The sequence below is a fragment of the Equus caballus genome, chromosome 8, assembly GCF_041296265.1.
Source record: "Equus caballus isolate H_3958 breed thoroughbred chromosome 8, TB-T2T, whole genome shotgun sequence".
NCBI classification, from domain to species: Eukaryota; Metazoa; Chordata; class Mammalia; order Perissodactyla; family Equidae; genus Equus; species Equus caballus.
Genome location: NC_091691.1, coordinates 92,705,633 through 92,731,728, shown reverse-complemented (window position 1 = coordinate 92,731,728; position 26,096 = coordinate 92,705,633). Strand labels below are relative to the sequence as shown.

General features: G+C 38.8%; 1 protein-coding gene across 1 annotated transcript in view; it reads left to right on the top strand.

Annotated features, from left to right (window-relative positions):
• Positions 1-764: 764 nt before the first annotated feature.
• The window catches only part of TMX3 (thioredoxin related transmembrane protein 3), a 43,938-nt gene continuing 18,606 nt past the window's right edge, over positions 765-26,096 (top strand). Inside the window, exons 1-8 of the mRNA XM_001492986.6 lie at positions 765-1,019; positions 2,061-2,115; positions 8,119-8,158; positions 9,387-9,510; positions 17,107-17,152; positions 18,723-18,803; positions 20,941-21,040; positions 21,719-21,796. Of these exons, the coding sequence (XP_001493036.2) occupies positions 974-1,019; positions 2,061-2,115; positions 8,119-8,158; positions 9,387-9,510; positions 17,107-17,152; positions 18,723-18,803; positions 20,941-21,040; positions 21,719-21,796 (570 nt within the window). The 5' untranslated portion in view covers positions 765-973. The remainder of the gene's footprint in view (positions 1,020-2,060; positions 2,116-8,118; positions 8,159-9,386; positions 9,511-17,106; positions 17,153-18,722; positions 18,804-20,940; positions 21,041-21,718; positions 21,797-26,096) is intronic.

Below are 26,096 nucleotides of genomic sequence, written 5' to 3'. Positions count from 1 at the left end.
TGTCGTTAGGAATAGCAACGTTTTGAGATTTCTGCCTGTTGGAATTTTGAACCTAAGATGAACTGGCTGACATCATAATTCGTTTCTATTCTCATAACACACGTTCAGTAACTGACTTAAATCTAAATCTTCTGGTCTTTTATGTCCCATAAACATTTTGTCTAGGTCAGATGCAGTGACTGCTGGAAGAACCATCACAGAAAACTGTATCGCTTTTCTAAGTAATTTTTATAAATGTTTTATAATGCTTATTTCAAACATAAAAAACAGGAACAAATCAACAAAAAATTATATCCCACGATCAACTTCATTTTTTCAGGTTTCAAAAGAAACAATTTTTAAAAAGGGAATTCTTTAGTTGGCAAAACTACATTAATGGGGCTTAGGACTATAAGACATCTCCCCTTTTGCAAACAGGTTCAAGGAAAATTCCAAATTCATTGGAAATATATGGAGGGTCACACAGCAATCCATAGCCTCCCATCTTTCTAACCGCCGCTAACATCCACCTCTTTCCACGAATTTGATCGCTCATTACACACGAACAGGAAGTGGAAGAGCTGGCGGAATTCAACCTCAAGATGCGTCGGTGGAGTCTAATGCATCTTCCAAGGGTAGCGGGTATTTAACTTGCGGGAAACGCCCCCCAATCTACGCAACCTGCTCCACTCCAACACGAAAACACCCCCTCGCTAGGTTCCCACGCTCCTCGCGGCAGCTGAGAGGGCCGAGCTTAAAAACGCGACCGCGCGTGCGCCGCACTTGCGCGCATGCGCCACAGTTACGCGCATGCTCATTGGCGGAGACCGGCCGGGTCCTGGGAGGGTGCGAGGCAGGCCTGCCCCGCCCCCGCCCTCAACGCCGCGCTTCCCTTCCGCGCTCGGCAGCTCGGCTTCCCTTTCTGAGAGCGCCGGCGGCGACCGCCAGGTTCTGTGTCCTCTCCGCAGGGTCTCCCCCCTTTCCTGGCGTGAGCATGGCAGCTTGGAGACGCGGGGTTGCCCTGCGGCTCTGCGCCACAGGTAAGGGCCGTGCGTGGGCGAGGGGGGCGGGCGCGGGACCCTCCCTGAAGGGGTCGGGCCTGGGCAGGGGTCTCGAGCCCCGGTGGGGAGAGGCTGCGGGGTTCGCCGAGATGTCCCTCCGCTCCCGGGGCCCCCTAACTGAGCGGACGCCTTTAAGGTCCTTCCCCCAACCGGCCCTGCGGGGACCCGCGGCAGCCACCCGAGAGATGCGGCTGTCTTCCGTTCCTCCTTTGCTGAGTGTGGCAGGAAGTTTCAGGAGCGCCGACTCCCATCGATCGGCTTGAAGGATGATGCCACCTTCCCAGCTTGTGGCCAAGCCTTGCTTTGGCTTTAGGTTTCGAGTCTTGTCACGTCTGAAGAATTTTTACCCACCGGGCTCCAGGAGGCACGGCCAAGGACGGATCATGGTCAGGTCGCCGAGGTTGTGCGATATGAGAAGTGATCTGAGTACGTGTTGGCCTTTCTCGGCCTCCTCGTGCCAGTCGGGAACCCTGGTCCTCACTGTGGTGTGTTCACTTACTCAGCGACCGTTTACCTCTCACTACGTGCCAGGCACTCTTCTGAAATAAGTTTTAGATGTGTAGCTCATTTTGTTTCTGTCTATCAATCAGTTTGGGGGAAAGAAACCTAATAGTATTTTGATGGCATTTGGAGTTTATACTTAGGAGATAATTACTACTAGAGAAAAAGGAGAAATACCAGAAAAACGATTTCTATCTCTACTCCAAAAATATGGACTGGTAAAAAAGGAAAAAATAGGATTAGAGAAAAAGTATATGTAAAAGGAATTTCTGTGCCTTAGACTTACACCAGCCTACATAGAACTTACCTGTCACATTATGGTTGCACGAGGAGTAAATGTTTATTAAATGGATGAACTACTTATGCTTGCATCGTTTTTGCCCTGGGATGGATCAGTGATGTATATTTTGGTAGGTTGTAAAAAATCAAAAACATTTTTTAGGTGACTAAGCATAAGGTACAAGCCAAGTGATAAATCAGCACTTACTGTATTGTGTATATTTGTCTTTTCTTTTTCAGTTGTTTTACTTGATATGGCTTTCTGTAAAGGGTTTGTAGAAGATTTAGATGAATCGTGAGTATATTTATTTTTAAATAGTATCTTAACTTCTTCCAACTCTAATATTATTTGAATATTTGCATAAATATAATCTTTTAATAATAGAGACAGTAATGACCAATGCTAGTATACCACTCATTTTCATTCATTTCATTCAGAGTTGCCCTAAGTGTTGTGTATGTACAAAATGGGGTTATGTTCAAAGAGTTGCTAACAGTTATGAGATCAGAAAACTGGCAAACTTTCTATATTCTACTTTATCATTTTACCTTGTATTTGTTATGTTTTTCTGCTGTAGACTACCGAGTGGGTACTGAAATTCTGTAACGGCGCTGTGTATTTATCTTTATAGTAGCCCAGCACTAGTCACAAGGCCTTGCCTATGGACCAGAATCCTATGGGTGATCTTTCAGGCCTGACTGTAGGCAATTACAAGGTTTTGCCGGGCAGGCCTCAAGAGAGAAGCTGCCCTCCCCACACCAGACTTGGTGTACAGCCAGTGCACTGCAGTGTCTGGAGGGAGTTGTAGTCATAGCCTCAGGCCCTCTGGGCCAGCCATGCTCCTGTGGATGTCTGCATTCCTAGCCTGGTTGCTCTTTTGGAGACCTCCGACTGCTGGCCTCACCTAAGGCATTTTCTGGGCACCTCTGCTGAGACCTCCTTACCGAGGGGCTGGCCGAGGTTCTTTTCTCCCCTTGGAGTCTGTACCTTTCTGCTCCTGTCCCTTATCCTTCTCCCTCCCTCTCCCCACGGGTCCATAAAGAGGCAGAAGCCTCTGGTTCAGTGCTCCTCAGCAGTGAGATGAAGTCCTCCGTCTGTCCTGCAGTTAGCTGCCCCTCGCCTGTGGCTCTTCCACTCAGAAAAATGGAGCACTAAGGAGCTGGTGCCTTTTGTTTGGCCTCTTGGCTTACATTGTTGCTGTAAGTGATTCAAGGCTTGATTCTTACTTTTAGTTTGGCTGTTGTCCTAATTAACTACCTCTACACAACAAAATTGATGTAGCAGCAAGGTGGTCAGTTGAGCACAATGCTGTTCTGGAAAAGCAAAAAGCCTGAGAGTCCTTTGGGGCACTTCACCAGCCAAGTACTGATGGGTATTGGGGAGTGCTAGTGGATCCCTGGCAGAAACTTTTTGATTCTGCAGAGACCCGTTGTTCACAGGGAGATAACCTTGTTAAACTTAGTGGTACCTAGAGGGGTGTGTCGCTACAGGCCTCCTCCTCTAGGATGCCCTGATGGCATGGCTTTGTGTGAGGCGGGGGTAGGGGGAGGATGAGCAGGTGCAGACACCCCGGACCCTCACCTTCCTCAGTTGGGTGCTGTGTGGACTCTCACAGGTTTGGCCCACCCATGATGGGTTTCCTATCACTGGAAAACATGTCTGGCCCACCCTCACAGAGGCTATAGTGGTCCTGCAAGCCATCCTGGTGATCCTCGGGTGTACAGTGAGGGATTGGGAACAGAGGATAATGAAACTGTTAACCAGACTCAGATTTCTAGGTTTGTCTTTGCTGATCCTGCTTTGTACCCAGTTAAGCCTCCTCATGAAGCCAGATTGGTCGGTCTGTGACACAGTTCAAGTCTTAACTGACAAGTTTCCAGACATGGAAAAGCAGCTACCACCAAGATAGCAAACATTGACCGGCACAAAGAGTGTCAGTAAGAGTGAGAACTGGGCTCTCTCTCCTGGGTGACCCGTGCAAAAGACTTTCTGAAAAGGTCTCCAGCTGTGGTAAGTCAGTAATGGAGTCTCAAAGGAGGAGATTAATAAGCTCTTCACCAAGGACCTCATGGTCAGGTAGCAAGCCATGAGGGACCGGACGGGTGGCCCCACTATGATCGGCATGATGGCAGCCCTGTGAGTATCACAAGTACTGTCCCCACCATCCTGTACACTGAGTCTGGAGATGAGTCGAAGAGCCTTGACATCTTTACCCACACCTTGATAATGTGTTCAGTTGAGGCCCCTCTATCCGCAGGCAGGGCTGGAGATCCTATGCCAAGGGTCAGAGTTCATTGGGAGGTGGGGAGAATTGCACTTCTGGGGCCTTTTGGATATCAGTGCACAGGTGCGTGTGATCCCTATAGTCCCTGTTAGCAGGGTGAGGAGGATCTATATAATACTCTCTGGTTCTGAGTTTGTGACAACCAGTACCAGCACTGTTGCCCAGGCCTGGCTCTGTGCACTCTCGCTCACCTTTGTCCCCAAGCCCCAGTGGGAATTGCTGTAGTGAGGGCTATCTTAGTCAAGCATGTGGGAGACTGACCACCAGACTACCAGCTCCTGGTGCCATTGTCTCCCCAAAACAATATTTGCTACCTGGCGAGTAAAAGAAATAACTGCAGTAATTGCTGAGCTGGAGGAAGCCATCGTGCTCTGTGAGACTGTTTCTCCATTCAGTAGTCCCGTCTGGCCTGTGCACAAGGCCTTGGGTACCTGGAAACTCACCATTGATTATAGGTAGCTCAGAACCGTAGTGCTGTGCTTGGCACTAGTGGTACCTGATATCAGGAAGATGCTACTGGGCGGAGCTTGGTCTGTAGCATTTGACATTGCAAGTGCCTTTTCTGGCATCCCTCTCTACTGGGCCAATCAGAATCAGTTTCCTTTCTGTGGAATGGATTCCAGTACACCTTTAATGTCCTTCTACAAGGCTATCTAAATTCCCCACCTATCTGCCATCAATGGGTAGGCCATGACCTACAAAAGCTATGCTGATAACCTAGAGGGCCTAGGCAAGGGCGCTGCCCACAAGGACTGGACACCATAAAGACTCACAAGTGGCAACATGGCTGGGCTGTTAATACAGACAGGGGACACGGACCTGTACCCAGCTGAAATTCCTGGGTGTGATCTGGGAAGCAGTACATCTCATTCCAGAGAAGATCATTTCCAAACTTTGAGCCTTTCTGACCCCCAAAAAAAGAGGCCCAGGGATTGATGGGCCTATTTGGCTGCTGATGCTGTCATATAACCCATGCAGGGATCTTGATGGTACCCATCTACCGGGTTACCAGAAAGGCCACCACCTTTGACTGGGGCCCTAACCAGCGCAATACCCTGGAGGCCCTCTACCAGGCCACCAGGCCTCCCTTCTTGTGCACCCCGCTGATCCACATCTGCCATTCGAGTTACATATCTCAGCACCCTCTCAGTTCACTGGAGCTCATTGTAGAAGGACACCACCAGAGGCTAATGTGGACCTGTAAGTTCCCCAGGTTGGCTGAAACATAACACACCTCTTGAGATGCAGTTGTTGACCTGTTGGGCCTTGGTGGATGAGTGCAGTGGTAGGCTCACGAGCAGAAATTCCAGGCATGTTGCTGAATAGGGACAGCTCTGGAATCTCTAGTGAAGTGGAGATGGCACATACAGCAGCCCTGCTGGAGTCTCACAGCTCCCTGCAAAGGTCTCACAGGTGCCCCTCCACCTCCCAGGAATAACAGACAAGGAACCGCTGCTTCCTCTTGCCCAATGGGGACCACCCATGGGCCTGGTTCACTGATAGCTCCTCCTGCTTAGCTTATACTGGGATGGAATTGGGTGTGGCTGCCATCCAGCCTGAAAGAGACCTGTCCTTCACCACATGTGGTAAAGGACCTTTGCACAGTGGGCAGTTTCATGCAGTGTGGAAGACTGTAAGATTATCTGCCTCTCTGTTCCCCTGTCTCCTACTCCTTGCTCCAGCCAGCCCCAGCAAGTGAGCCCTGCCATATTTTCGCTGACTCATGGGCTGTGGCCAATGGCTTCATTCTTTGATTGTGTGGCATATAAAACAGGAGCCCCTGTGAAGATGAGACATTTGGATAAAGATCAGTTCTGCTCCTAGTAAGCATTTTGTTGCATATGTGGATGCTTGCTGGAAAGGCCCCTGTGCTGACAAAGGGAAACAACCAATGAGCATACTATGCTTGTCAGCTAAATGGGGAAACTGAATTGTTCTTCACCCCAGAGCAGTCAGATGTGCAACTAATTGCCTCCTGGATCCACAAGAGGATGGCCCCTGAAAATTCAGATGCTATCCTAGATTAGGCTGGCACGCTTGGACTGCACTCTTGTGAGAAGATACCAAAGCAGCATGAAAAAGCTGTCCCATTTGTCAGACCCTGCTCAAGCCTAAAAATACTGTCCAAGAACAGATTATTTCAAGTCAGTGAGCCAGGGCATTCTCAGGAGGCAGAACACACTGGACCCCTCATTCCAACCATAGTGTTCCCCTGGATCCTAATTGCAGTTGACACTGTCTCTGGATTGGGCCTAGCCATCCCCATGCATTGCACTGACTCGGGCCCCATCATCCAGGCCCTGCAAGACCATATTTGTTTTCTGTTCGGATTCCTGGAGAACACTGCATCTCATAACGGGCCTGGATTTGCAGCCCAAGCTCCCCATCAATGGGCCTAGTCATGGGGCATACAGTAGACTGTTCGTGCTCTGTATCACCCCTAATCCACAGAGGTAGTTGAGCATTTTAATGAACAATTAAAGGACAAGCTTAATCAGCTGATGGGCAGCCCATGTGATGGTTATCAGTATATAGACTAAAACTTTTAACTAAAAAAGGGGAACAAAGCCAAAAGATGTAGGTTCACCAACATGGGGGATTGGTTAAGGGTGCTGTCCTTGCCCCTGGTATAGGACAATGTTACATTTGGATAGACGTGGACACCTTTGGACCTGAGAGCTCAGATTTAGGGGGGATATGCTCTCTTTGTCTTAACTACAGGTCTTCAAATGTTACTAAAATATCCTCCTCATAGAGAACTTTTGTCATCCAGCCAGTATAGATTGAATATAGATCACTGGAAAACACTAGCAGATGAAACAAATATATTTCTTCCCTGAATTAGCATATTTATGGTTGGATAACTACAACATGTGGGAATTGATAAGAATCATAAAGAGGATAAAGATGATATGGGAAGATTGACTGCAGCTGTGAAGAATTTAGAACAGTATTATAGAGTAAGCAGTGCTTTTAGCTGGGTAGGATTTGAACCTGAAAGAATGTAGAAAGTCAAATAAACATGAATTTAGCTGTGATAAACATCATAGTCTGGAAATCGTAGGGTGCTCATATTTGAGTGGAAAGATATGTTGGAACCAGATAAAACAGCAATTTGTACTTTTTTTGTAGATGGTGGGAGAGGGCCAAAAGATGTCAAGAGTCACATGGTCAGAACTGTTTTCTGAAAATTCTTTGACTGTATTGTGTCAGTGTCCCCAAAAGCTCCTCCAGGTTTGGTGATTGACTAGGAGCACTCACAGGACTCAGCCTGTAGTCGAAGTCACAGCCGTGATCTATTACAGTGAGAGGACATGAGGCAAAATCAGCAAAGGAAAAGGCACGGGCAAGTTCCAGGGGAAACCAGGAACAAGTTTCCATGAGTCCTCTCCCAGTAGAGTCACAAAGGATGTGCTTAATTCGTCCATCAGGAGTTGTGACTACATGTGTGAAATGTTATCTACCAAGGATGCTCCTTAGAGACTCAGCGCTAGGATTTTTTATTGAGAGCTGGTCATGAAAGCACCCTTCTGCCTAACCTGTACCAAAATTCAGATTCCCAGAAGGAACGTAGCTGTTTGTCACAAAACCTTGTTGTTTACACAGTGTAGGACCAATGGTGGGAGCCCTCCTGAAATTCAGGTTCCCAGATGCCAACTCAGGGCCAGTCTTGCCAGTAGACCTTTTTAAGGATAGCCTTAGGCCTGCTCTTAACTTTAATGTACAGGTGTAAGTGGAATAGAGGGCTAGGAGCTGGCTATATAGCTGTGGTTCTCCCAAGTCCCACTTTAATTTTTTTGGATCTTTTATTCCTGGTTACTTTATCAGTACTCTCCTTTTATTAAGATGTTTAATTGCTAAGATTTAGAGGTCACTGAGTAAAACTTTTACATAAAAATTTATTTAAAGAATTTGTTCCATGTTCCTATATTTATCAATTTATTATCCCCACCTATACTATTCAATTGCAAAGTGGAAATATACAGTCAAAGATTTGTTTTCTTGTTTTTTAGGTTTAAAGACAGTCGAAAAGATGACATTTGGCTTGTAGATGTGAGTATGTAAATTTTTTGTACTCATTAACCACCCCTCCCATTGTAAGTGTTATTTTCTATTTTCCGCCCAAACATGGTAATATACAATTAGTGCTTATGTATATTACTTAATGTGTTTTCTTAGGTAGTACTCTTTGGGTCTTTGCATTAAAATCAACCTCAGAGCTTTAAGGTTCCTGGCAAGGGAACTGCTTTTGATGAAATTTTGATGAGGTCAACTTGTGGTTTATGTCTGAGGGAGATTATGCTATGATTTTATAACAGAATTCACTATGTTGTTTTTTCATATTATCCTAGAGATTGAGTATGTTAATATCACCTGGCAGTCAAAATCATATTTTCATCTTAAGAGTGAACAAAATTAAATTTTCATCTTCCTTTCCTCACTTTCAAGTTTGGAATGTATTTAAACTTCACAGTGTTTGGCATTCGTTTTAACGTGCCTCAGTGAAAAAGAAGTGGAGTGGCAGCAAAAGAGATGAAGTGAGACTGGCAGAGTTGACAATTACTGAAACCAGGCGATGGACATGAGGGCCCATTGTTTAATTCTTTCTTTCTCCTTTTGTGTATATTTCAACATTTCCATAGTATAATGTTGAAAAATAGGTAAATCTCATTTCATGAACCTACAACAAGCAGTTTGTTACACCATTTCACTAGAGAAACCTAAGCACCGCCTCAGTCATCTGGTGATTCAGGAGGAAAAGCTGTGGTTTTCATTTAAGCAGCCTGACTTGTCCCTATCCCAAGCCAGTCATCCTAATGATCTCCTATGTCTTACCAGTGGTTATGCTTAAAGTAGCAAAAGTACCTGCTGTGTTGGAATTTTTGTAATAGAAGTAGATTGATATTGTTCATTAACCCTTAAGGGGTGTACATATGATGTGTGTATGTGTATTTAGTGGTTTCATTTTATATATATCATAGACACACTCACTTGGAAGCAAAGATGTTTTTATTGTAAACCATATCTCTATTTTAAGTAGGTATCAGCAGTCATCTTAAATGAACTTAGAGAAGTATCAGTGTTGAGAATATGTTAGGAGTAAACTTATCCAGGTTTATGTGTGTGTGTTTTATCTTTGATTATATAATCACTTTAATTAGACTTTTTATCTAAAACAGATTATTGTCAGATCATTTAGTCAAAGAGATTCTTTAAAAATTAAGATTGATATCCATAGTAACACAACATTTTAGTGGTTATCTTTTTTTTTTTAAACAAGTTTTATGCACCATGGTGTGGCCACTGTAAAAAACTGGAACCGATTTGGAATGAAGTTGGTCTTGAGATGAAAAGCATTGGCTCTCCGGTTAAAGTTGGAAAGATGGATGCTACTTCCTATTCTAGTAAGCGTTATTCACTTTATTTTACCATTCTCATAATGAAAATGTTTTAATTACATGAAACAGTATTCAAGGTAAGAAGGGTTTTTTTTGCTTATGTAAAATTAAAGTTCTCTTAATAATTTAAGACTGTATACTTTACAGTTAAAGAATTAGTTGTTGAATGTTAAATATGCAGTATATGTTAATTGTATGCCTAACAAAGAAGTATAAACCATTCCTCCAACTTTGAGCCCGCTTGAGATAATCAATTTCCCTGAGGCATAAATGCAGAAATTTGACTGTTAAACTCTTGATGTTGCTATGTGGATTAAGATTGAGGGTTTGTTGTCTGAGTAGCCTGTGACGGCATAGTAGAGGAGTAAATGGGAACTTGAAAGATGAGTTGAAATAAATACAAGTGAAGATCAGAAAAATATTCACATTAGAGAGAATATTAGAGCGAAATCTTAGAGTTAAGAATGAGCTTAATAAGTATGTACCAGAGAATAGAATGTCTCAAAGCAGAGGTTGGCAAAAAAACTACAGCCCATGGACAAAATCTGGCCTACTGCCCATTTTTGTAATTATAGTTATTGGAACACAGCCGCACTCATTTGTTCACTGTTGTTTATGGATGCTTTTGTGTTCCAATGGTAGAGTTTACTAGTTGTAACAGAGACTGTATACCCCACAAAGCCTAAAATATTTATTATCTGACCCTTTACAGAGAAGATTGACTAATGCCTATCTGAAAGGGTTTGAGAAAAGAAGAAATTAAGTTTAGAGAAGTATGATGTGTCCTAGAAATGTGGAAAGAGCATGTCTTTGGAAAGGAGACCTGGATTCAGTTGCTGACTCTGCCTGCTACTTTCGCTGTGTAGCGCAGAGAAAATTTCTTAACATCTCTAAGCTTTGGTGTCCACATTGGTAGATATTTATTTGTAATGTGTCTTTTATTGACTGTTCTGAGGTTTTAATGATGTAGCACATATGAAGTCCCTTGTAGTATTCAGTGAATGTTAGTTCCTTTTTCTTTTAATTAATGAAGAAAGTGGAAGTATGTAATGTGTATTTCTTTTTAGGAAATCAGTATTGTACTCATGATACAACTTTGGCCCAGGCCACACCTAGGTTTTAATCCCAGCTCTACCATGTTCTACTTTTTTGGCTTTGGGGAAGTGCTTAACCTCTCTTAATTTTAGTTTCCATGTCTGTAAACAGAACAGTGATAATCTTCAAGGTTGTAAGGATTGTATTAATATTTTGTGTTCAAAATCCTTGGCACATAGCTAGCACATATTAGATGCTACAGGGTAAGACCAAATTTTAAGGGCCTCCCAGATCAGAGGGTTTTGGATTTTATCAATTCTCAATTGAGAGGTAGTACACATTTTTGAGAAAGGCAAATGACTTGATTAAAATATTTTTGGCAGCAACATATAGGGTAGAAAAGAAGAGCAGTTAGAGACAAGAAGATCATCTAAGTTGACCTTTGTATGCATCTTGGTGTAGGATGCTAGGAGCCCAGACTTGGGTGGCGGCAGTGGAGTCAAGGGGAAGCATTTTCAAGGGTGAAATCACACATGTGATAAATTGGTATAAAGAAGAATAATCGAAAATAATGTCACATGTAAGAATCTTAGCGTAGTTACTGAACAACACTACTATTGGTCATATGGAAAAGAATAATTTTGTGTGCATTTTCTTGTTAGCAGCTGTTTTGAATTTATAGTATTTTGCTTTATGCATGTTTGGGAATAGGGAAATAGCATGCAGGTGAGATGTTAGAGCTGGAATTATTGTCACTCAAATGAATTGTTAGAACCTTGAGAGGAGAAAAGATCAGTGGCAGGAAGTTATTGTAGAGAGAGGGTGAGAATAATATGCTTGAGTTGGCATTTCTTAAAATAAACTTTTAACAATGCTTAAGAAATTACGCCTTTAAACTGTTGTTCATGAAAGTAACTTCTTGTGTCTAGACGTGTGTGTTCAGTAGACATGCATACGCATACATTTATATTTATTCATATAGTCATCCATTCATATTCACTCAATCAGTATATATTTACTAACTACTATTTGTCAAACGCTGTGCTAGTCTCTAGAGATTGAAGAAAAACCAAAACAATCCTTCTTGTCTTGGAAATGCTTACAGTCTAATAGCGGGAGAAAGAGGAATGAACCAACAAGTGCAGTAGAGTCTTACACATGGCAATTCTTTTGACCACTTGAATCATTCAATGGAATAATAAAGTAAAATAATGTATAAAGGAATGTGAAAGTATGAAGAAACATAATCAATGAGAATAGTAGTACCTATAAATCAGTAAAAATAATGGATTACTTATGTGATGCTACAGTGATAATAACAGTTTACAGCAAGTCACATTCTTTTTTATAATATCTAATTCATTAGTTTATTATTCAGTATGTTTTAAGTGCCCCTGTGTGCCACAATTTATTAAGTGGCACTGTGATTTGGGAAAAAATAGCCAAGACTTTTTTCCTGAGTACCTTAGAGGAGATAGTGTTTTGAATACTGTGATTAAAAAGCAATAGTATTCTTTCAGGACTTAAGACTTCATATACAGTTTGTAGCCTTTTAGGTACTTTATGGTGGGACTTTTTTCTAATTCACTTTTCATAAACCATTAAGAGGTTTAAATTTTTGCCTCTGATAGATGATTATCGTGTTCTCTTAGCATTGTGTAATACATTATGTTAAATTAATAGGAGGAAAACGCACCTATAGAGGATGCATAGCACATTATCTCAAGCATCTGGCTTTGGGAAAAGAGGAAAGGGAACTGGTATGTACTGAGGCCTGCCCTCTGCCAAGCATTGTGTTAGGTGCTTCATATGGAATAAACTTCCTCTCCTACTTACCCAACCCATAGCCCAACCTGCATGGCAATGCTTGCTTGTAAATCCTTGTGACTACTTGAATCATGTAAGCATAGTTTATTGGAAAACTATTCTTTTGCCAAAGAGCTGTAGAGTCAACATTCATTCAGCAGATATGTAATAAGTGCTTACCATATGCCAGGATGTACCAGGCATGTTCTAGGCATTGATGACACATCCATGAGCAAAACAGACAAAAATTTCTACTCTCATGGAATTTATGTTCTAGTGGGCAGAGAGAAACAATAACCAATAAACATAAGTAAGTTTGTGTTATTTAGTGTTTGATGTCAGTGATTGATGCATTTTCCACTTTGTTATAGAATCAAGGAGATGTTTTATGTACTACGGAGAAAACGAATGTTATCTTCCTAATATTTAAAACAAAATTTAAGTATTTAAAAACTACTGTCTAGGGATTATAAATAGATTTGTTTCCTTAAATACTTCAAAACAGCTCCAATACAGGCGTTTTAGTAGAACTTGGAATCAAACAGTTAAGAAATAGAATTTTTTTTTCAAGCTAGCTCTCAGCATTATTCTAGGCCTAACTATAGAATACGAAAAGATTAGCTGTTTCATGGGTATCTCTTTTATCCCCTTAAGTCGCTTTTCAGGCAGTCACAGCATCAGTCTTTCTCAGTGTTTAGTCTACAAACTAGTTGCATTAGGACTACTTGAGGTGCCCAGTATAGATTCAGATTCTGAAGACCCACACCAGCCCTACCAAATGAAGTCTTTGAGGTTGGGTCATAAGAATCTGTATTTTTAGCATGGACTTCAGGTGTTTCTGCTGCACACTTAAGTTGGAGAATCACAAAGTAAAGTATTATTTTAATGGGTAGTTATTTATGGGATTTTGGTTTTGGGGTGGGATAGAATTATTCAGTGATGAAATGTAGAATATCTAGAGTATTTGAGGGTAGTGTATTTCTCAATCATGGAATTGCAGTGATTGGGACCAAATGCCATCACACTCAGCCCAATGAATCTCTGTGTATAGAATTCCTCAACTAGAGAAATTTGAGCTATCATGATTTATCCTACCCTGTATGTTTGGAATTGTACCAAAAATTTCATGATGTGTGGTTTTAACTAATAATACTATTTATCAACATAAAAAGTTGTATAATGTCCAATGTAAATTCAGACATATATTTTAGCCTCTTTTGTACATATCCCTTCAAAAACGAGTACTAAAATGATTTCTCATTTGGAAATTAAAATATGTTATGATGCTACTTGTAATGATGTACTGATTTCCGTTATGAAACCACTGAAATTCTGTTTATTCCTCCACCTAAGTATGACATCATTTTATGATAAATCATTCTCTTTGATGTATTAATTTGCAACAATGTTTGGCCAGTAACATTCTTATTCTGATTTCTTGTTCACAGATTATATTTGCAAATTAGTTTTACCTTTCTAGATTATAAGCCCTTTTGGTCAGTGTCTATATTTCGGGGTTGCTCATCCCTGACATTTTGGGCCAGATAAGTCTTTGTTTTTTGGGGGCAAAGGGGTTCCTGTGCATTGTAGGATATTTAGCAGCATCCTTAGCCTCTACCCATTAGATACCAGTAGCACCCTTCTCTTCCTCCTCAAGTTGTGGCAAGCAAAAATGTCTCCAGACATTGCCCCGTGTCTCCTGGAGGGCAAAATTGCCCCTAGTTGAGAACCACTGCTATATTTTATTTCCTTTTGATGTTAGATACATAGTGACACTCAGTAAATACTAAGAAAAATAGTATTTTGTGCTGAAAAGGACTTCAGATAAAGTCCAACCCCTTACTTCTTCCCACCTCCCGTTGTGTAGATGAAGTCACAAAAGGTAATCAGTGGTGAAATGACGTTGAATAATTTCAGACAAAGTTAGAGGCAGAATTAGGCCCAGAATCCAGGATCACCAAGATTCACATCCAAGTCTGTCACTACCATCAAGTTGTTAACATTTTCAAGGAGAAATGAAATCTAGGGCTTCATGTTTGACCTCATTTTATGAGCATTTAAAATTACAAAACTTCAGGGGAAGTTATTTGCCTGTTACAAATGGATTCTTCAATTGATGAAGGAATTGATCTTAGGTTTCTAAACACTTTCTTTTCTTTCTAATATTATTTTCTAATATGTGAAAAAAACAAAACATTTCAACTCAGACTTGAATTTGTCTCAGTCCTGCTACGTAATCAATGCTTGCTCTCAAACAAGTTACCGAATCCCCCTAAGTTTTAGTTTCTTTATCGGAAAAATAGCATTAGCACCCTTTTCACCCTTCACAATATTGTTTTGAGGTGAAGTTGAAGGGATGTTAAAGCCAGTTATAAGATATTCTAACATGGTAATTCTTGTTAATATTATCTGGACATTGATGTGTCAGCAGATACTCACCTAAAGATGAAATTAGGATCAAGAAGAGAAAGGAAGGGACCCGGTGTTAGAGGATCTCTGTTTGCCAGACTCTGCTAGATTCTTTTCCACATGCTTCTCATTTTAAAATCTCACCCATAGCCCTTCAAGATGAGTGGTATCCTCAGAAGAGAAAGCAGAATAAAAGAAGAAACTTATGCAGAGCTGCATGGGTAATAAATGGAGAAGTTGGAATCCTGACCTGGGTCATTATTTGTCTGTAACCCTTGTTTTGCTTTTGTGCTTTTTTAAAAATTATTATACAACCATTTTCCTCTAGGAAAACCTAAGTTTGAAGTTTTACAAGTTGTTGTCAGTTGAAATTATCTCAGAAATGAAGGTTAATGCTCAAGGAGCCAAGGGACCATAGAGTGGGTGGTATGCTACATCTCCGTCTTATAGATATGAAAACTGAGGTCAAGTAATTAAGTGCTAGGGTTAAGTGTGGAGCTGTTTTTGCCCTCTCTGAAGCCTATCATGAGAACTACACCATCAGGCTTTAAAATACCACTACTGCATTTCTCATTGAGTGCATGTTACCTTTTCTATATTTGATTTGTGTAAAGAAATTCTACAGTAAACTGTATAAAGAATTGCTAGTGCAGTATACTGCCCTCTCTAGTCATTTATATTAGTCTTTATGTTATAGCAGTTTTTAATGAGTTTTAGTTGAAGGTAATAAGGGTTTGTATTTACCTGCCTCCTTAATTTGGGGAGAGGGGCATTAGGAACATACTTTATAGTCTCCCCTAAATGATTTCTGTGTTTGTATTTTTTTTGTTTTGATGAAAAAGATTGGCCCTGAACTAGCATCCATGCCAGTCTTCCTCTATTTTATATATGGGAAGCTGCCATAGCATGGCTTGATGAGCAGTGTGTAGGTCCATGCCGGGATCCAAACCCATGAACTCCAGGCCGCTGAAGTGAAACACGTGAACTTAACCGCTATGCCACTGGGCCAGCCCCTCATGTCTATGTTTTTACTGACAAGAAGGCAGTCTCAATAATAGCAGTCTTTAATTAGAACGTAGCAGACAGAATTAAGTCCTAAATTAGAGATGGGCACAAATATTCAAAGATAGGACCTGTATCTTCAGAACCTGAGTTATTTTTGTTACCTCTGCTGTTTGTGTTGCCTCTAATAAAAACCAGTGTTGATCACTCTCCAGACCCTTTTGGTCACCTGTCTCCATACGTTTAAGAGAGGAGCTCTAGAGCGACAAAGCAAGGCGGAGAGATTTGGGATATTATTTGGCGACAATTCAGTTTGTCATCATTCTTGTGTATTGGTGGGGAGTGATGAGAAAGCAAAGATTAATGATTACTAAAGTCATTGGTAAACCAGAACCCATGTACATAGAAGTAGTTTTCTTATACCCAACTGTGGTAAGAAAATATCCTATAAATAAAGAAAATCGACAAAGGGAGTGCTCATATGAATAAATACCGTATACTTTGCATGTAGTAGTATAGTTGTGTAGATATTTTGTATATTGTCTATAAACTAAGAATATTTTATTATTTCCTGTTCTAGTTGCCTGGAATCTGGAAAGCAGTATAGGATTAATTTGCTATATGATTTATGTCCTCTTAAAGTCTTAATTCTCTGTTGTTTGATTGTTTCTATTTTCGTTTCTTCTTTCCCTTAAAAAGATGCCATTGTAGCAACTATATCTTATTTTAATTAATGTGAAAATTTCAGAATACTCTTTGAGACAATTGGAATTATTCTAGGTTATTACAAAAGCAGAAACTTCTAACACAAGTCAAGTTGCTTTTAGATCATATATTGACTGCAGAAATTAATTTTGTAAATACCATTTATGTTTTTAAAATTAAAATACACTACAGTTCTTTTAAGCCTCAGAAAACACTAAAGGAAGAGATGGGCTTTTGCCGGTTGTTTGTTTTTAAGAGAAGTCAGTGAGATCTAGATGAAATATTTGTCCTGGAAAATGAAGTCAAATGAGAAATGAGAGTTTATTTATATATATATGTATTTTAACAAGAATACCTTTTAAAATAAGTACTTTAGAGATAACATTTTAACTATTCTTTCTACATTTCATATTTTGTCAGTGCTTTGTGCAGGCCATAGGTTGGATTATTAAGTGGTTGTTTTGTATGGAAATAATGATGTTTTTTCTCTTTTGTGTGTGAGTTTATATTCTTTCTAAGACTTAAAAACAACATATCTAAATGGGTTTGTATAAATATATATTTTTTAAAGTAAAAGGCGCATTTATTACCTAGTTTCTCATTTTTTAAAAAAATTTAGAATTATTTATTCTTTTTCTTATCAAGGCATTGCTTCAGAGTTTGGAGTTCGAGGTTATCCAACAATTAAGCTGTAAGTTGAGTGTTGTATGTTTATGTGTGTATTTTTATTAGTTCACTCTACTTACGTTTTATTACATTAATTTCTAGTAACTTTGGAGGATTGAAGATTTGGGTTCAGCAATGCTTTCTAGGTGCAGTATGTGGCCAAAGGAGAGGGCATATCTTTATGCTTTTCTTTGTATTTAAGTGAATGTGTTGTTGATGGCTAATTCACTAAACATGTTTTGCGTGCTTACTGTGCGACAGGCACCGTGCAGGACAAGGGTTACAGTTGTAAATTATGAAAGGGCTTTTACCCTTGAGGGGTTCGAGTGTATTCTGCTTTATCTTGCCTCCTAAGAAATTTTATTTTCCTATAATTAAAATAGATTTCTTTCATTAGAGCTGAAAGGAAGAGAATCAAACTGATGAATGTTAATTCTAATCAGTACCTGCTGATCAAGTCTGATCTAGAGTGTGTAAGTTGGGAGAAATGGTGTGATAGTTCTAAAGGACCTAGAATCATGATTTTATTGAATTTTCTCATCGGTATCATCCTTACTTTGGTAATGGGGTTGAGGAATTACTTTGAAGCTTATTTTTATAGTAAAATAAGTTTTTATTTCAGTGGTAAAGTATCAAATTTCAAAATTTGACTAAGTTTAACTTTTTATTTCTTGGGTTTGCTGTTGGCCTCCCTCCTTCCCCCACTTTTTGAAAGTGCTAAGTCTCTTTTACTTTCTTGTGTTAAGTAAATTATCCATTCTCTTCCTATGCTTAGTTATAAATGTTCTGTTGTTTAAAATCTCAGTTACTTGGACACAATTTATTGGCAGGCTTTTGGAAAATTATCTAATTTTCTAACAGAAGTGCTTTTATGCATTGTTTTACTGTGTAGTCTTGCAGCATCTGTCAAGTTACTGTGATATTGTATTGCTTAAAATTTGTTTTACCTCTACCAAAATACATTTAATTCCCTACCCTTTAACTTACCTTTTAAAGTATAGTGAGAATTATAATGCTTTGGCTAGCTCTTGACGATGAGTGTGTAAATTATTCCATCTTCAGAAGGCACAGACACATGGAACTATCAAATGCAGTCATGCATCCCCTAACACTGGGATGTCTTCTGAGAACTGCATCATTAGGCGATTTTGTCATTGTGTGAATATTGTAGGGTGTACTTACACAAACCTAGATAGTATAGCATACTACACATCTGGGCTATATAATACTAATTTTATAGGACCACCATTGTATATGTGGTCCGTCGTTGACCGAAACATCGTTAGGCGGTGCATGACTGTAGAGAGTAAACTATTTTCATGTTTACTCTGTATATTTTTAATATGTTAATAAATATAATAATAAATATTTGTATTAAATATTAATATTTTAATAAAATAGAACCTTTTCTTTATATTTTGAGTTGTTACCCCCTTGAAGCCAGTTGCCTACTGTGTTTAACGTAGTCATGCTGCTTGTAAAACTCCTCTGCATTAACTGTGTACTATAACTTTATGTAATAATAGTGATTAGCATTAAATATTAAAACAGTTGAAATAATCCAAGCTTTTATCCTTCTTTTTTTTCTTTTTAAGATTAAAGGGGGACTTGGCATATAATTATAGAGGACCACGAACTAAAAATGATATTATTGAGTTTGCTCACAGAGTATCTGGGTAAGTTCTTACTAGGAAAGGGCTTTACTGTATAATATTAGGATTTATATTAATATTAATACTTACAGTAATAATATTAATATTTGAAAATTAAATGTATTTTAATAGACATATCGAACATATATTTTTAGGGACCTAACCTAAATAAAATTTGTCTACTTATTTATGAGAAAAGATAGGGTTATATAGCATATGCAAAGAGATCCTTTAAAGAAACAAAAGGGACTGTGATTTGTGTTATATACGTGTTTACCTCACATGTAAATTCATTTAGTATATAGAAGAATTCCCCCAATGAATTTTTAAGACGTTTTCAAAATATTACTTCTAACAATTTTATGATCTTAATTTTTATTTTATTATAATTTTGCTTTTTTACTGCCTAGTTTACGTCAGTTTATTTTTCATGTTACCTAATTTCAGAGTTTTCAGGGAAACCACTTCATACTGTTGTTCTGGATAGACTTGGGTTTTCCTCCCTCGCCTGCAATACTGGAGAATGCTTTGTAGATAAATGCTTTACCTGATCTATCACATGCTGCTTTATGCCGACTGGGAGGTATTATTGCACATTTTGCTTAGTCTGTGGCATAAGTGGAACCCAGAGATTGTTTGCCTTAAGGATCTCTGAGGTTTTACTGAGAAGGAGACAGAAATTCTTCCGTAAGCATTTCCTGTCAGTTTGAATGTGGTGATGTTTTTTAATGTACGTCTTGCTGGGAACTAAAGAAAGTTGATGCTTATTTAGTGTGATTATGTGGAACTTCTTGAAGAGAAAATTTATCAACGTGGCTTAACCTGTGTTGACTTTGAAAGTACAGGCACTTATGAGCTTTACAGGGTATATTGATAGCTTTAACTAGCTTTAAGGTACATTGAAATATCGGGGTGGATTTGTTGGGTGGCATGCTACTATCCAGCTTAAATTATTTGAGAACAGGCACAGAATAGGAATAATCTTTATATATTAAAGTTTACAAAGCTTATTAATGTAATTTTTACTGTATTTTCTCATTGCATATTTCATTTTCTTTATTTGCTTTGTGAATAAATAAATTTTGAGATAACTTTATATGAGGGGATTGCTAGTGGGGTGTGCGTTATTCCCCATGACCTAGATTCGTCTTTATGTTTTGGCAATTTTTAATTGAGTTTTAGTTTAAGTCTCAGACAACTCTCGTGATGTAACTAGGGGTGACTGTAGCAAGTGAAGTTGCAGAGTCAGTTCTGGAGTTGCATCACTTACCAGTTAATTACGGAATATTGAATAGAGGCCAGAGTAGAGTGATGCAATGCGTTTAAAGAATTGTGCATTTTGAAAATATTTTTGCCTTTGCAAAGTATGTTTTGTTCTTTTTGCAAATTTGATGGAGTAAACGTCTGATAATATAGACCACATTTAAAAGAAGGCTACCTGTTCTTTTAGTTTTTTGGTAATATTGTGTAAGTGGTGTGTTTTATAGTAGCCTTTGATGTACTTCGTTTCTCAGTCTGTTTGGCTTAAAATATGCCTGTGGAGTAAAACTCTTTGTTGCGATTTGTTTGCTCTTTGTGAGGTTCTTATGGACTGTTACGACTACTGTTTTCCATTTTATTTTTTCTGAAAAGAACAACATACTTATGAAACATTTTAGGTTTTAACCTCTATAGGGTATTTTAAAACTTTATCACGTTTAAATGGACAGAGTAATACATAAATATTCTTAACATAGTGTTATAAACTCCTGGGATAGTATTTCATAGTGTGTTTATGTGAATGATCTTTTGGAAGGAAGAAAAAAATAATTCTCATATGGATTGTTTTGTTTTGATTTGAGGATTCTAAATGGATTATAGTTCTGTTTTTGCCTGTCAAAATATTGGCTAAGGTACTCTCTAAAGGGATGTATTTGAAACTTATTTTTTAAACTAATAATTAAATTGTGGGTACTATATTTTTATTATATGGATATAATAGTGATCAGGGGCTATAGTTTTATTAGATTTATATATATTGGGTGATACACTTAAAATGCAGTTAATGCAACATTAAAACTTTATAACTTTAGACATGGTAGGCTATCATATAAATAGGAATAAATCGTGTACTATCTTTAGTTCAGTTGCAAGTTTGCTTGTTTGTTTTGTTTTCAAACAGGGCTCTGATTCGGCCACTTCCAAGTCAGCAAATGTTTGAACATGTGCAGAAGAGACATCGTGTATTTTTCGTTTATATAGGTGGAGAGTCACCTTTGAAGGTATCAAATGATTTTATTTTTTTACTCTGCAAATGCAGGTGTATCGTAATTTAATAATCTCTATAGCCAAAACTTCACCAAAAACTCAAAATTTCTTCACTCTTATTGGAAACACTTTAGTTCAATCTAAGTATTTTTATAATAAAAATCCTTTCTTATATAGTCTTTATGGTGTTTGCCTTCGTGAAACGGAAGTGAGTAAAAAGTGGATAGATGTTGCCTGCCTTAGTATTTCTTCTCTTATTGATCTGGTTATTTAAATGTTGTATTGCTTTTTAGTGTTTTGAGCTTTTGAGGCTGCAAAATGCAATTTGAGTGTAAACTTTTTAAAGGCAAAACATCATTGTCTTAAGATTAGTTTATGTAGGTGTGTGTGCGTATCACATATCTCTTCCTATAATCATCAAATTAAATGAATAAATATGAATTGAGCTTATATTGAACTTAATGAACTTCACTTAAAGGAGTATAGAAACACTTAGTTACAATGGCCTTTTGCCATAGACACAATTTATTTCATTTGCTTATGTTCCATCTTTTCACAAAAAAGGACTCAAGGCAGCAAATCGTGCTGATGCTACTTAGTGATAATACTACTTGCTGTGAGTGTTTAATGAGGAGTGACTTGATCTTACTTGATACTTGAAAGTCACTTTTTTTCTGTTTGTGTCTTCACAGGAGAAATACATAGATGCTGCTTCAGAATTAATTGTATATACATACTTCTTCTCTGCCTCAGAAGAAGTGGTTCCTGAGGTAATATTTAAAATTGGATTTTAATGACTTAATTTCATTTTTTAAATTATTTGCTGATTTTATCTGTCAGATTTATTTACTGTGATATGTCTGGAAACAGTAAACACATTAACTCTTTGCTGCTGGTACCAGCTTGCCTATTGTTAATAAGCAGATATCACTAGATTCATAGCATTTAGGGATTATGATTATTACCTTAGTGGTTTTTTTCTCTTTAAAAGCTGTAGTGAGAAGTGATACCTCAAACCCTAAATTGGTTTATAAATAGTGGATTAAGTAATATATATTATAATATGTGTAATATGTATTAATAATAAAATATATATATATAAAAATTAAACAACTACTTCTTATCCTCTAATCATGTTCTGCGCACTGTTTTAAGTCCTGGATAATTGAAGACAAGCAAGGTCATCAGAATCCTGATAGGATAGTGCTTACATTCTCGTGGGTGGAGGAAGTAGACTGAATTTTAGTGTTGCAGGGGAGGTCTTCTGTTGGGTCCTCAGACTGAGATAGTGATCCTCAGTAAACATATCAATAAATAGGATATCATAACTGCTATGAAAAAAAATAAAAGAGTAATGTGATAGTAGGGACATTTAGAGGTGGAATGGCTGCTCTAGCTTGGTTGATAAAGATATGTCTGTCTGAGAAGAAAATATTTGAATTACGTGATATGAAGGAGCCACGGAAAGATCTGTGGCCAGAGTAAATCAGAAATGGAACAGATGCTACAAATGCCCAGGATGAGAACATGCGTGGTATATTTGAGGAACAGTGTAGTAGGCCAGTGTGGCTCTAATGCAGTGAGAAAGCAAGTAGGAGGTAGACAGAGGCCAGTGGAGGCCTTGCAGGTCATGGCCATGCATATGGTGGGTTGGACTTGGTGTCATGTTCATTTTAAGGACATTACTCTCTGCTAAGCACAGAATGAATTGGATAGAGATGAGAGTGGATCCAGAGAGAACAGTTGAACTTTTGAAGTAATGTAGGAAGTTTGAGCTTGGAGGTTAGTAAGAGAAATGGGGAGAAGTGAAAGAATTATTGCGTTTGGAGATAGAATTATTTGAGCTTGCTGATATGGAGGAAAGGGATGAATCAAGTATGACACCTGGGTTTTTGATTTGAATAACTGGATAGATGGTGGTGTTATTCATGAGCTTGGGAATATTGTGGAAGGAACAAGTTGGGGAGTGGGGGAGTGATCAAGAATTTTGAATTGTTCATTTTAATTTGATTCACTGTATTAGACATCCAAGTCCAAGCATCAAATATGCAGTTGGATATAGGGGTCTAGAGTTAAGGCTGTACAGAGAAAATTCTTAGACATGGGATGCAAATTTATAAAGAAATAAGAAGGCCCAGGACTAAAGGCAGCAAAGGAAAATGAGAAGTAGGAAAACAAGATGAGTGGAAAGATAAAAAAGTGTTTACAAAAGGAGTGGCGGTTTGTGTAAGAGGCTTGCGAAGTGATCAAGATGAAAAGGGGACAGTAACCATGTTATTTGCCCACATGGAGGTTGTTGGTGATTTTAAGAGAAACAGTTTGAGCATAATGGGGACAGGTGCCTCGTTGTCATTTGAGAATGCAGGTAGGAAATTGGAGCCCACAAGTATAGACTTCTCTTCAGAAGAGTTTTACTGAGAAGGGGACCTGAAAAATTTGGTGGTAGCTGAAGGCTTTGAAATATGAAATAAATCAAGGGAGGTTTTTCTTTTTAATCAGTCTAAGTTATAAAAAATTGAAACAAGTGTTTTTCACAAAGGTATGTCATATTACGCATTTGATTACTTTTTTGTTCAATGTTTGTTAATGGTTAAATATTTGAAGAAGATTACGCAGTTGCCTAGAGTATGTGTTTAATGCTCCTGCAAATGTACATGGATGTTTATCATATAAAATTATTCTAAAATGATTTTCAGCTCCTTGGGGAATCGCAGATAATTTCTGGTGAGCCTAAACTCATTTAGGTTTACTTAGTTTGTGTAGGAAGTTATTTTGCAGTATTCTGTGTATGTGCATTACTTTTGATGGGGAGGGAATAGAAGAAGAGCCATACTTGACATCAGATTCTCAACGGATGCCCCAAAAAGTTATGAACCACTATTCTGGAATGTTATCTTAATGTGATTTAAAGGCCTATAATGGAGTAGAACTAGAACTCTTAATCCACTTTTGTCTCCTAAGTCCAGTGGACCACGTTTTCGTATTAGAGGTGGGTATGTATACTGCACTCTCATCGGCGAAACTTTCCGAGCAGTTTCATTTGGAGTGCACCAGAGGGTTTGCTGCGTTCTGGGCCCAGACACCATCTCAGTCCTCATATAAGGATGGGATGTCTTAGGTCAAAATCCAAGAACCCAGGACATCTGGGCGGGCACAAACAGCATCTGCTACATGGGCCTACTTCCTAGTTATTATGTATTATTTTTATTATTAGCCTTCTCAACTAATTTCTTTAAGCATTCTTTAATTATTTTGGCAAATATCATTATTTGTCATCTCCTTCTTAGTTCTGAGTATGTGGTTGCAGAAGTCTGCTGGGAGGATAATAGTTATTTAAGAATAATATGGGGATTTTTTTCTCTCATAGAAAATTCTCAAATAAGGACAAAGCCCATGATTTTGTGTTCTCATATTTTGAATTTTAATGTTTGGTCATGCAAAAACTTCCTTAGCTTTACAAGTAGTATTTATGAAAAACGCAGTAAGTGTAACAAGGGGATGTAAAGATAAATTAAGACAATTTCTGACTTCAGGATACTTAAAGATGAATGGAGAAGATTGGCATTTAGACAAATAACTGTAATATAAGATAGTGAGTTTAAAGGAACCCCAGGAAAGGGGAGAAGAGATTCAGAATTTGTAGAAATAGAGGCTGCCAGGTTTCAGCTATTTAGTAAGGTTATAGTGTGGTCCACTCAGGGATATTCTTGAAAGAGAGAGATGCTGAAGGTTAAAAAATCCTTCTGAAGCACCTTTGTGGAAGAGTTGCCAAGAGCAGATGAATCTAGGCATACTTGATGATAGAACCTCACCTGAGAGCTTTACCACTGCCCTGAAAATAGTTGTTTTCATGGTGCTGTACCAAGTTTTACTAGTAATGTAACCAGATCGTTCTGTGCTACCTGAGATATGCCTCCCCCACTTTTTATTTATTTATTTTGTGGAAGATTAACCCTGAGCTAACATCTACCACGACTCCTCCTCTTTTTGCTGAGGAAGATTGGCCCTGAGCTAACATCTATGCCCATCTTCCCGTACTTTATATGTGGGATGCCTGCCACAGCATGGCTTGACAAGCAGTGTGTAGGTCCACACCTGGGATCCGAACCAGCAAACCCCAGGCTGCCGAAGTGAAACGTGGGAATTTAACTGCTGCACTGCTGGGCTGGCCCCTGCTGCCCCACTTTTTAATCTTTTCAGGACAACTGTGTTTTTATTTTATTGTTGTCATTTTTATTTTATTAGTTATCTACTGATCTGTTTATTTGTTGTTGCTTTCAGTATTACCACACTCGTGTAATAATTCTGTGGTTTACCCAAACTATATCTCTTCTGCTCTGATACTGATTTCTCTACTATAATTTTACTACTTTGAAATAATTACAACACAGGTATAAGAAGCAGGTACCTCCTGAATGAATCCCTTGTAACTAATTACCATTGTGAGTTCCCGTGTATAGAGCAGTTTACAGTGTAAACCTGCTCTCATGTGTGTTAATGGGTCTGACTCCCTGTGAGGTGGGGGCGCAGTGTCCTTGTACAGAGGGCGAGGCTGAATCCCCAGGTAAAGTGATGGACTCATTGTCACGCAGCCCAGGAGTAGGGAGGGAAGGACTCGCACCTACCTGTGCTGACTGATACTGTACCCCCTGTTCTTCTGCCACTTCAGAGTGCCTTTTATCCGTTGCCTCCCTTGATATCTTTGGTATGTTATCAACTCTGAGAATATTCCATGGTTTTCATCATAGCAAACAGGGCACATCCAGAGGATGTATAAAGAGATAGCAGACCTAATCCTTGGATAAGTTTGAGATTGATTGTGCTCTTTTTAACTTTTTGTAACAATTTTGTTATTGTTGTGGTTTTTTTCTGGTATCTTCCAATACTTTTGAAATCACAGCTACCAATTGAAATTTTTTTTTTGGTGAGGAAGATTGGCCCTGAGCTAACATCCTTTGCCAGTCTTCCTCTTTTTGTTTGAGGAACGTTGTCACTGAGCTAACATCTGTGCCAGTCTTCCTTTGTTTTGTATGTGGGTTGCCACAGCTGGCCTGATGAGCAGTGTGTAGG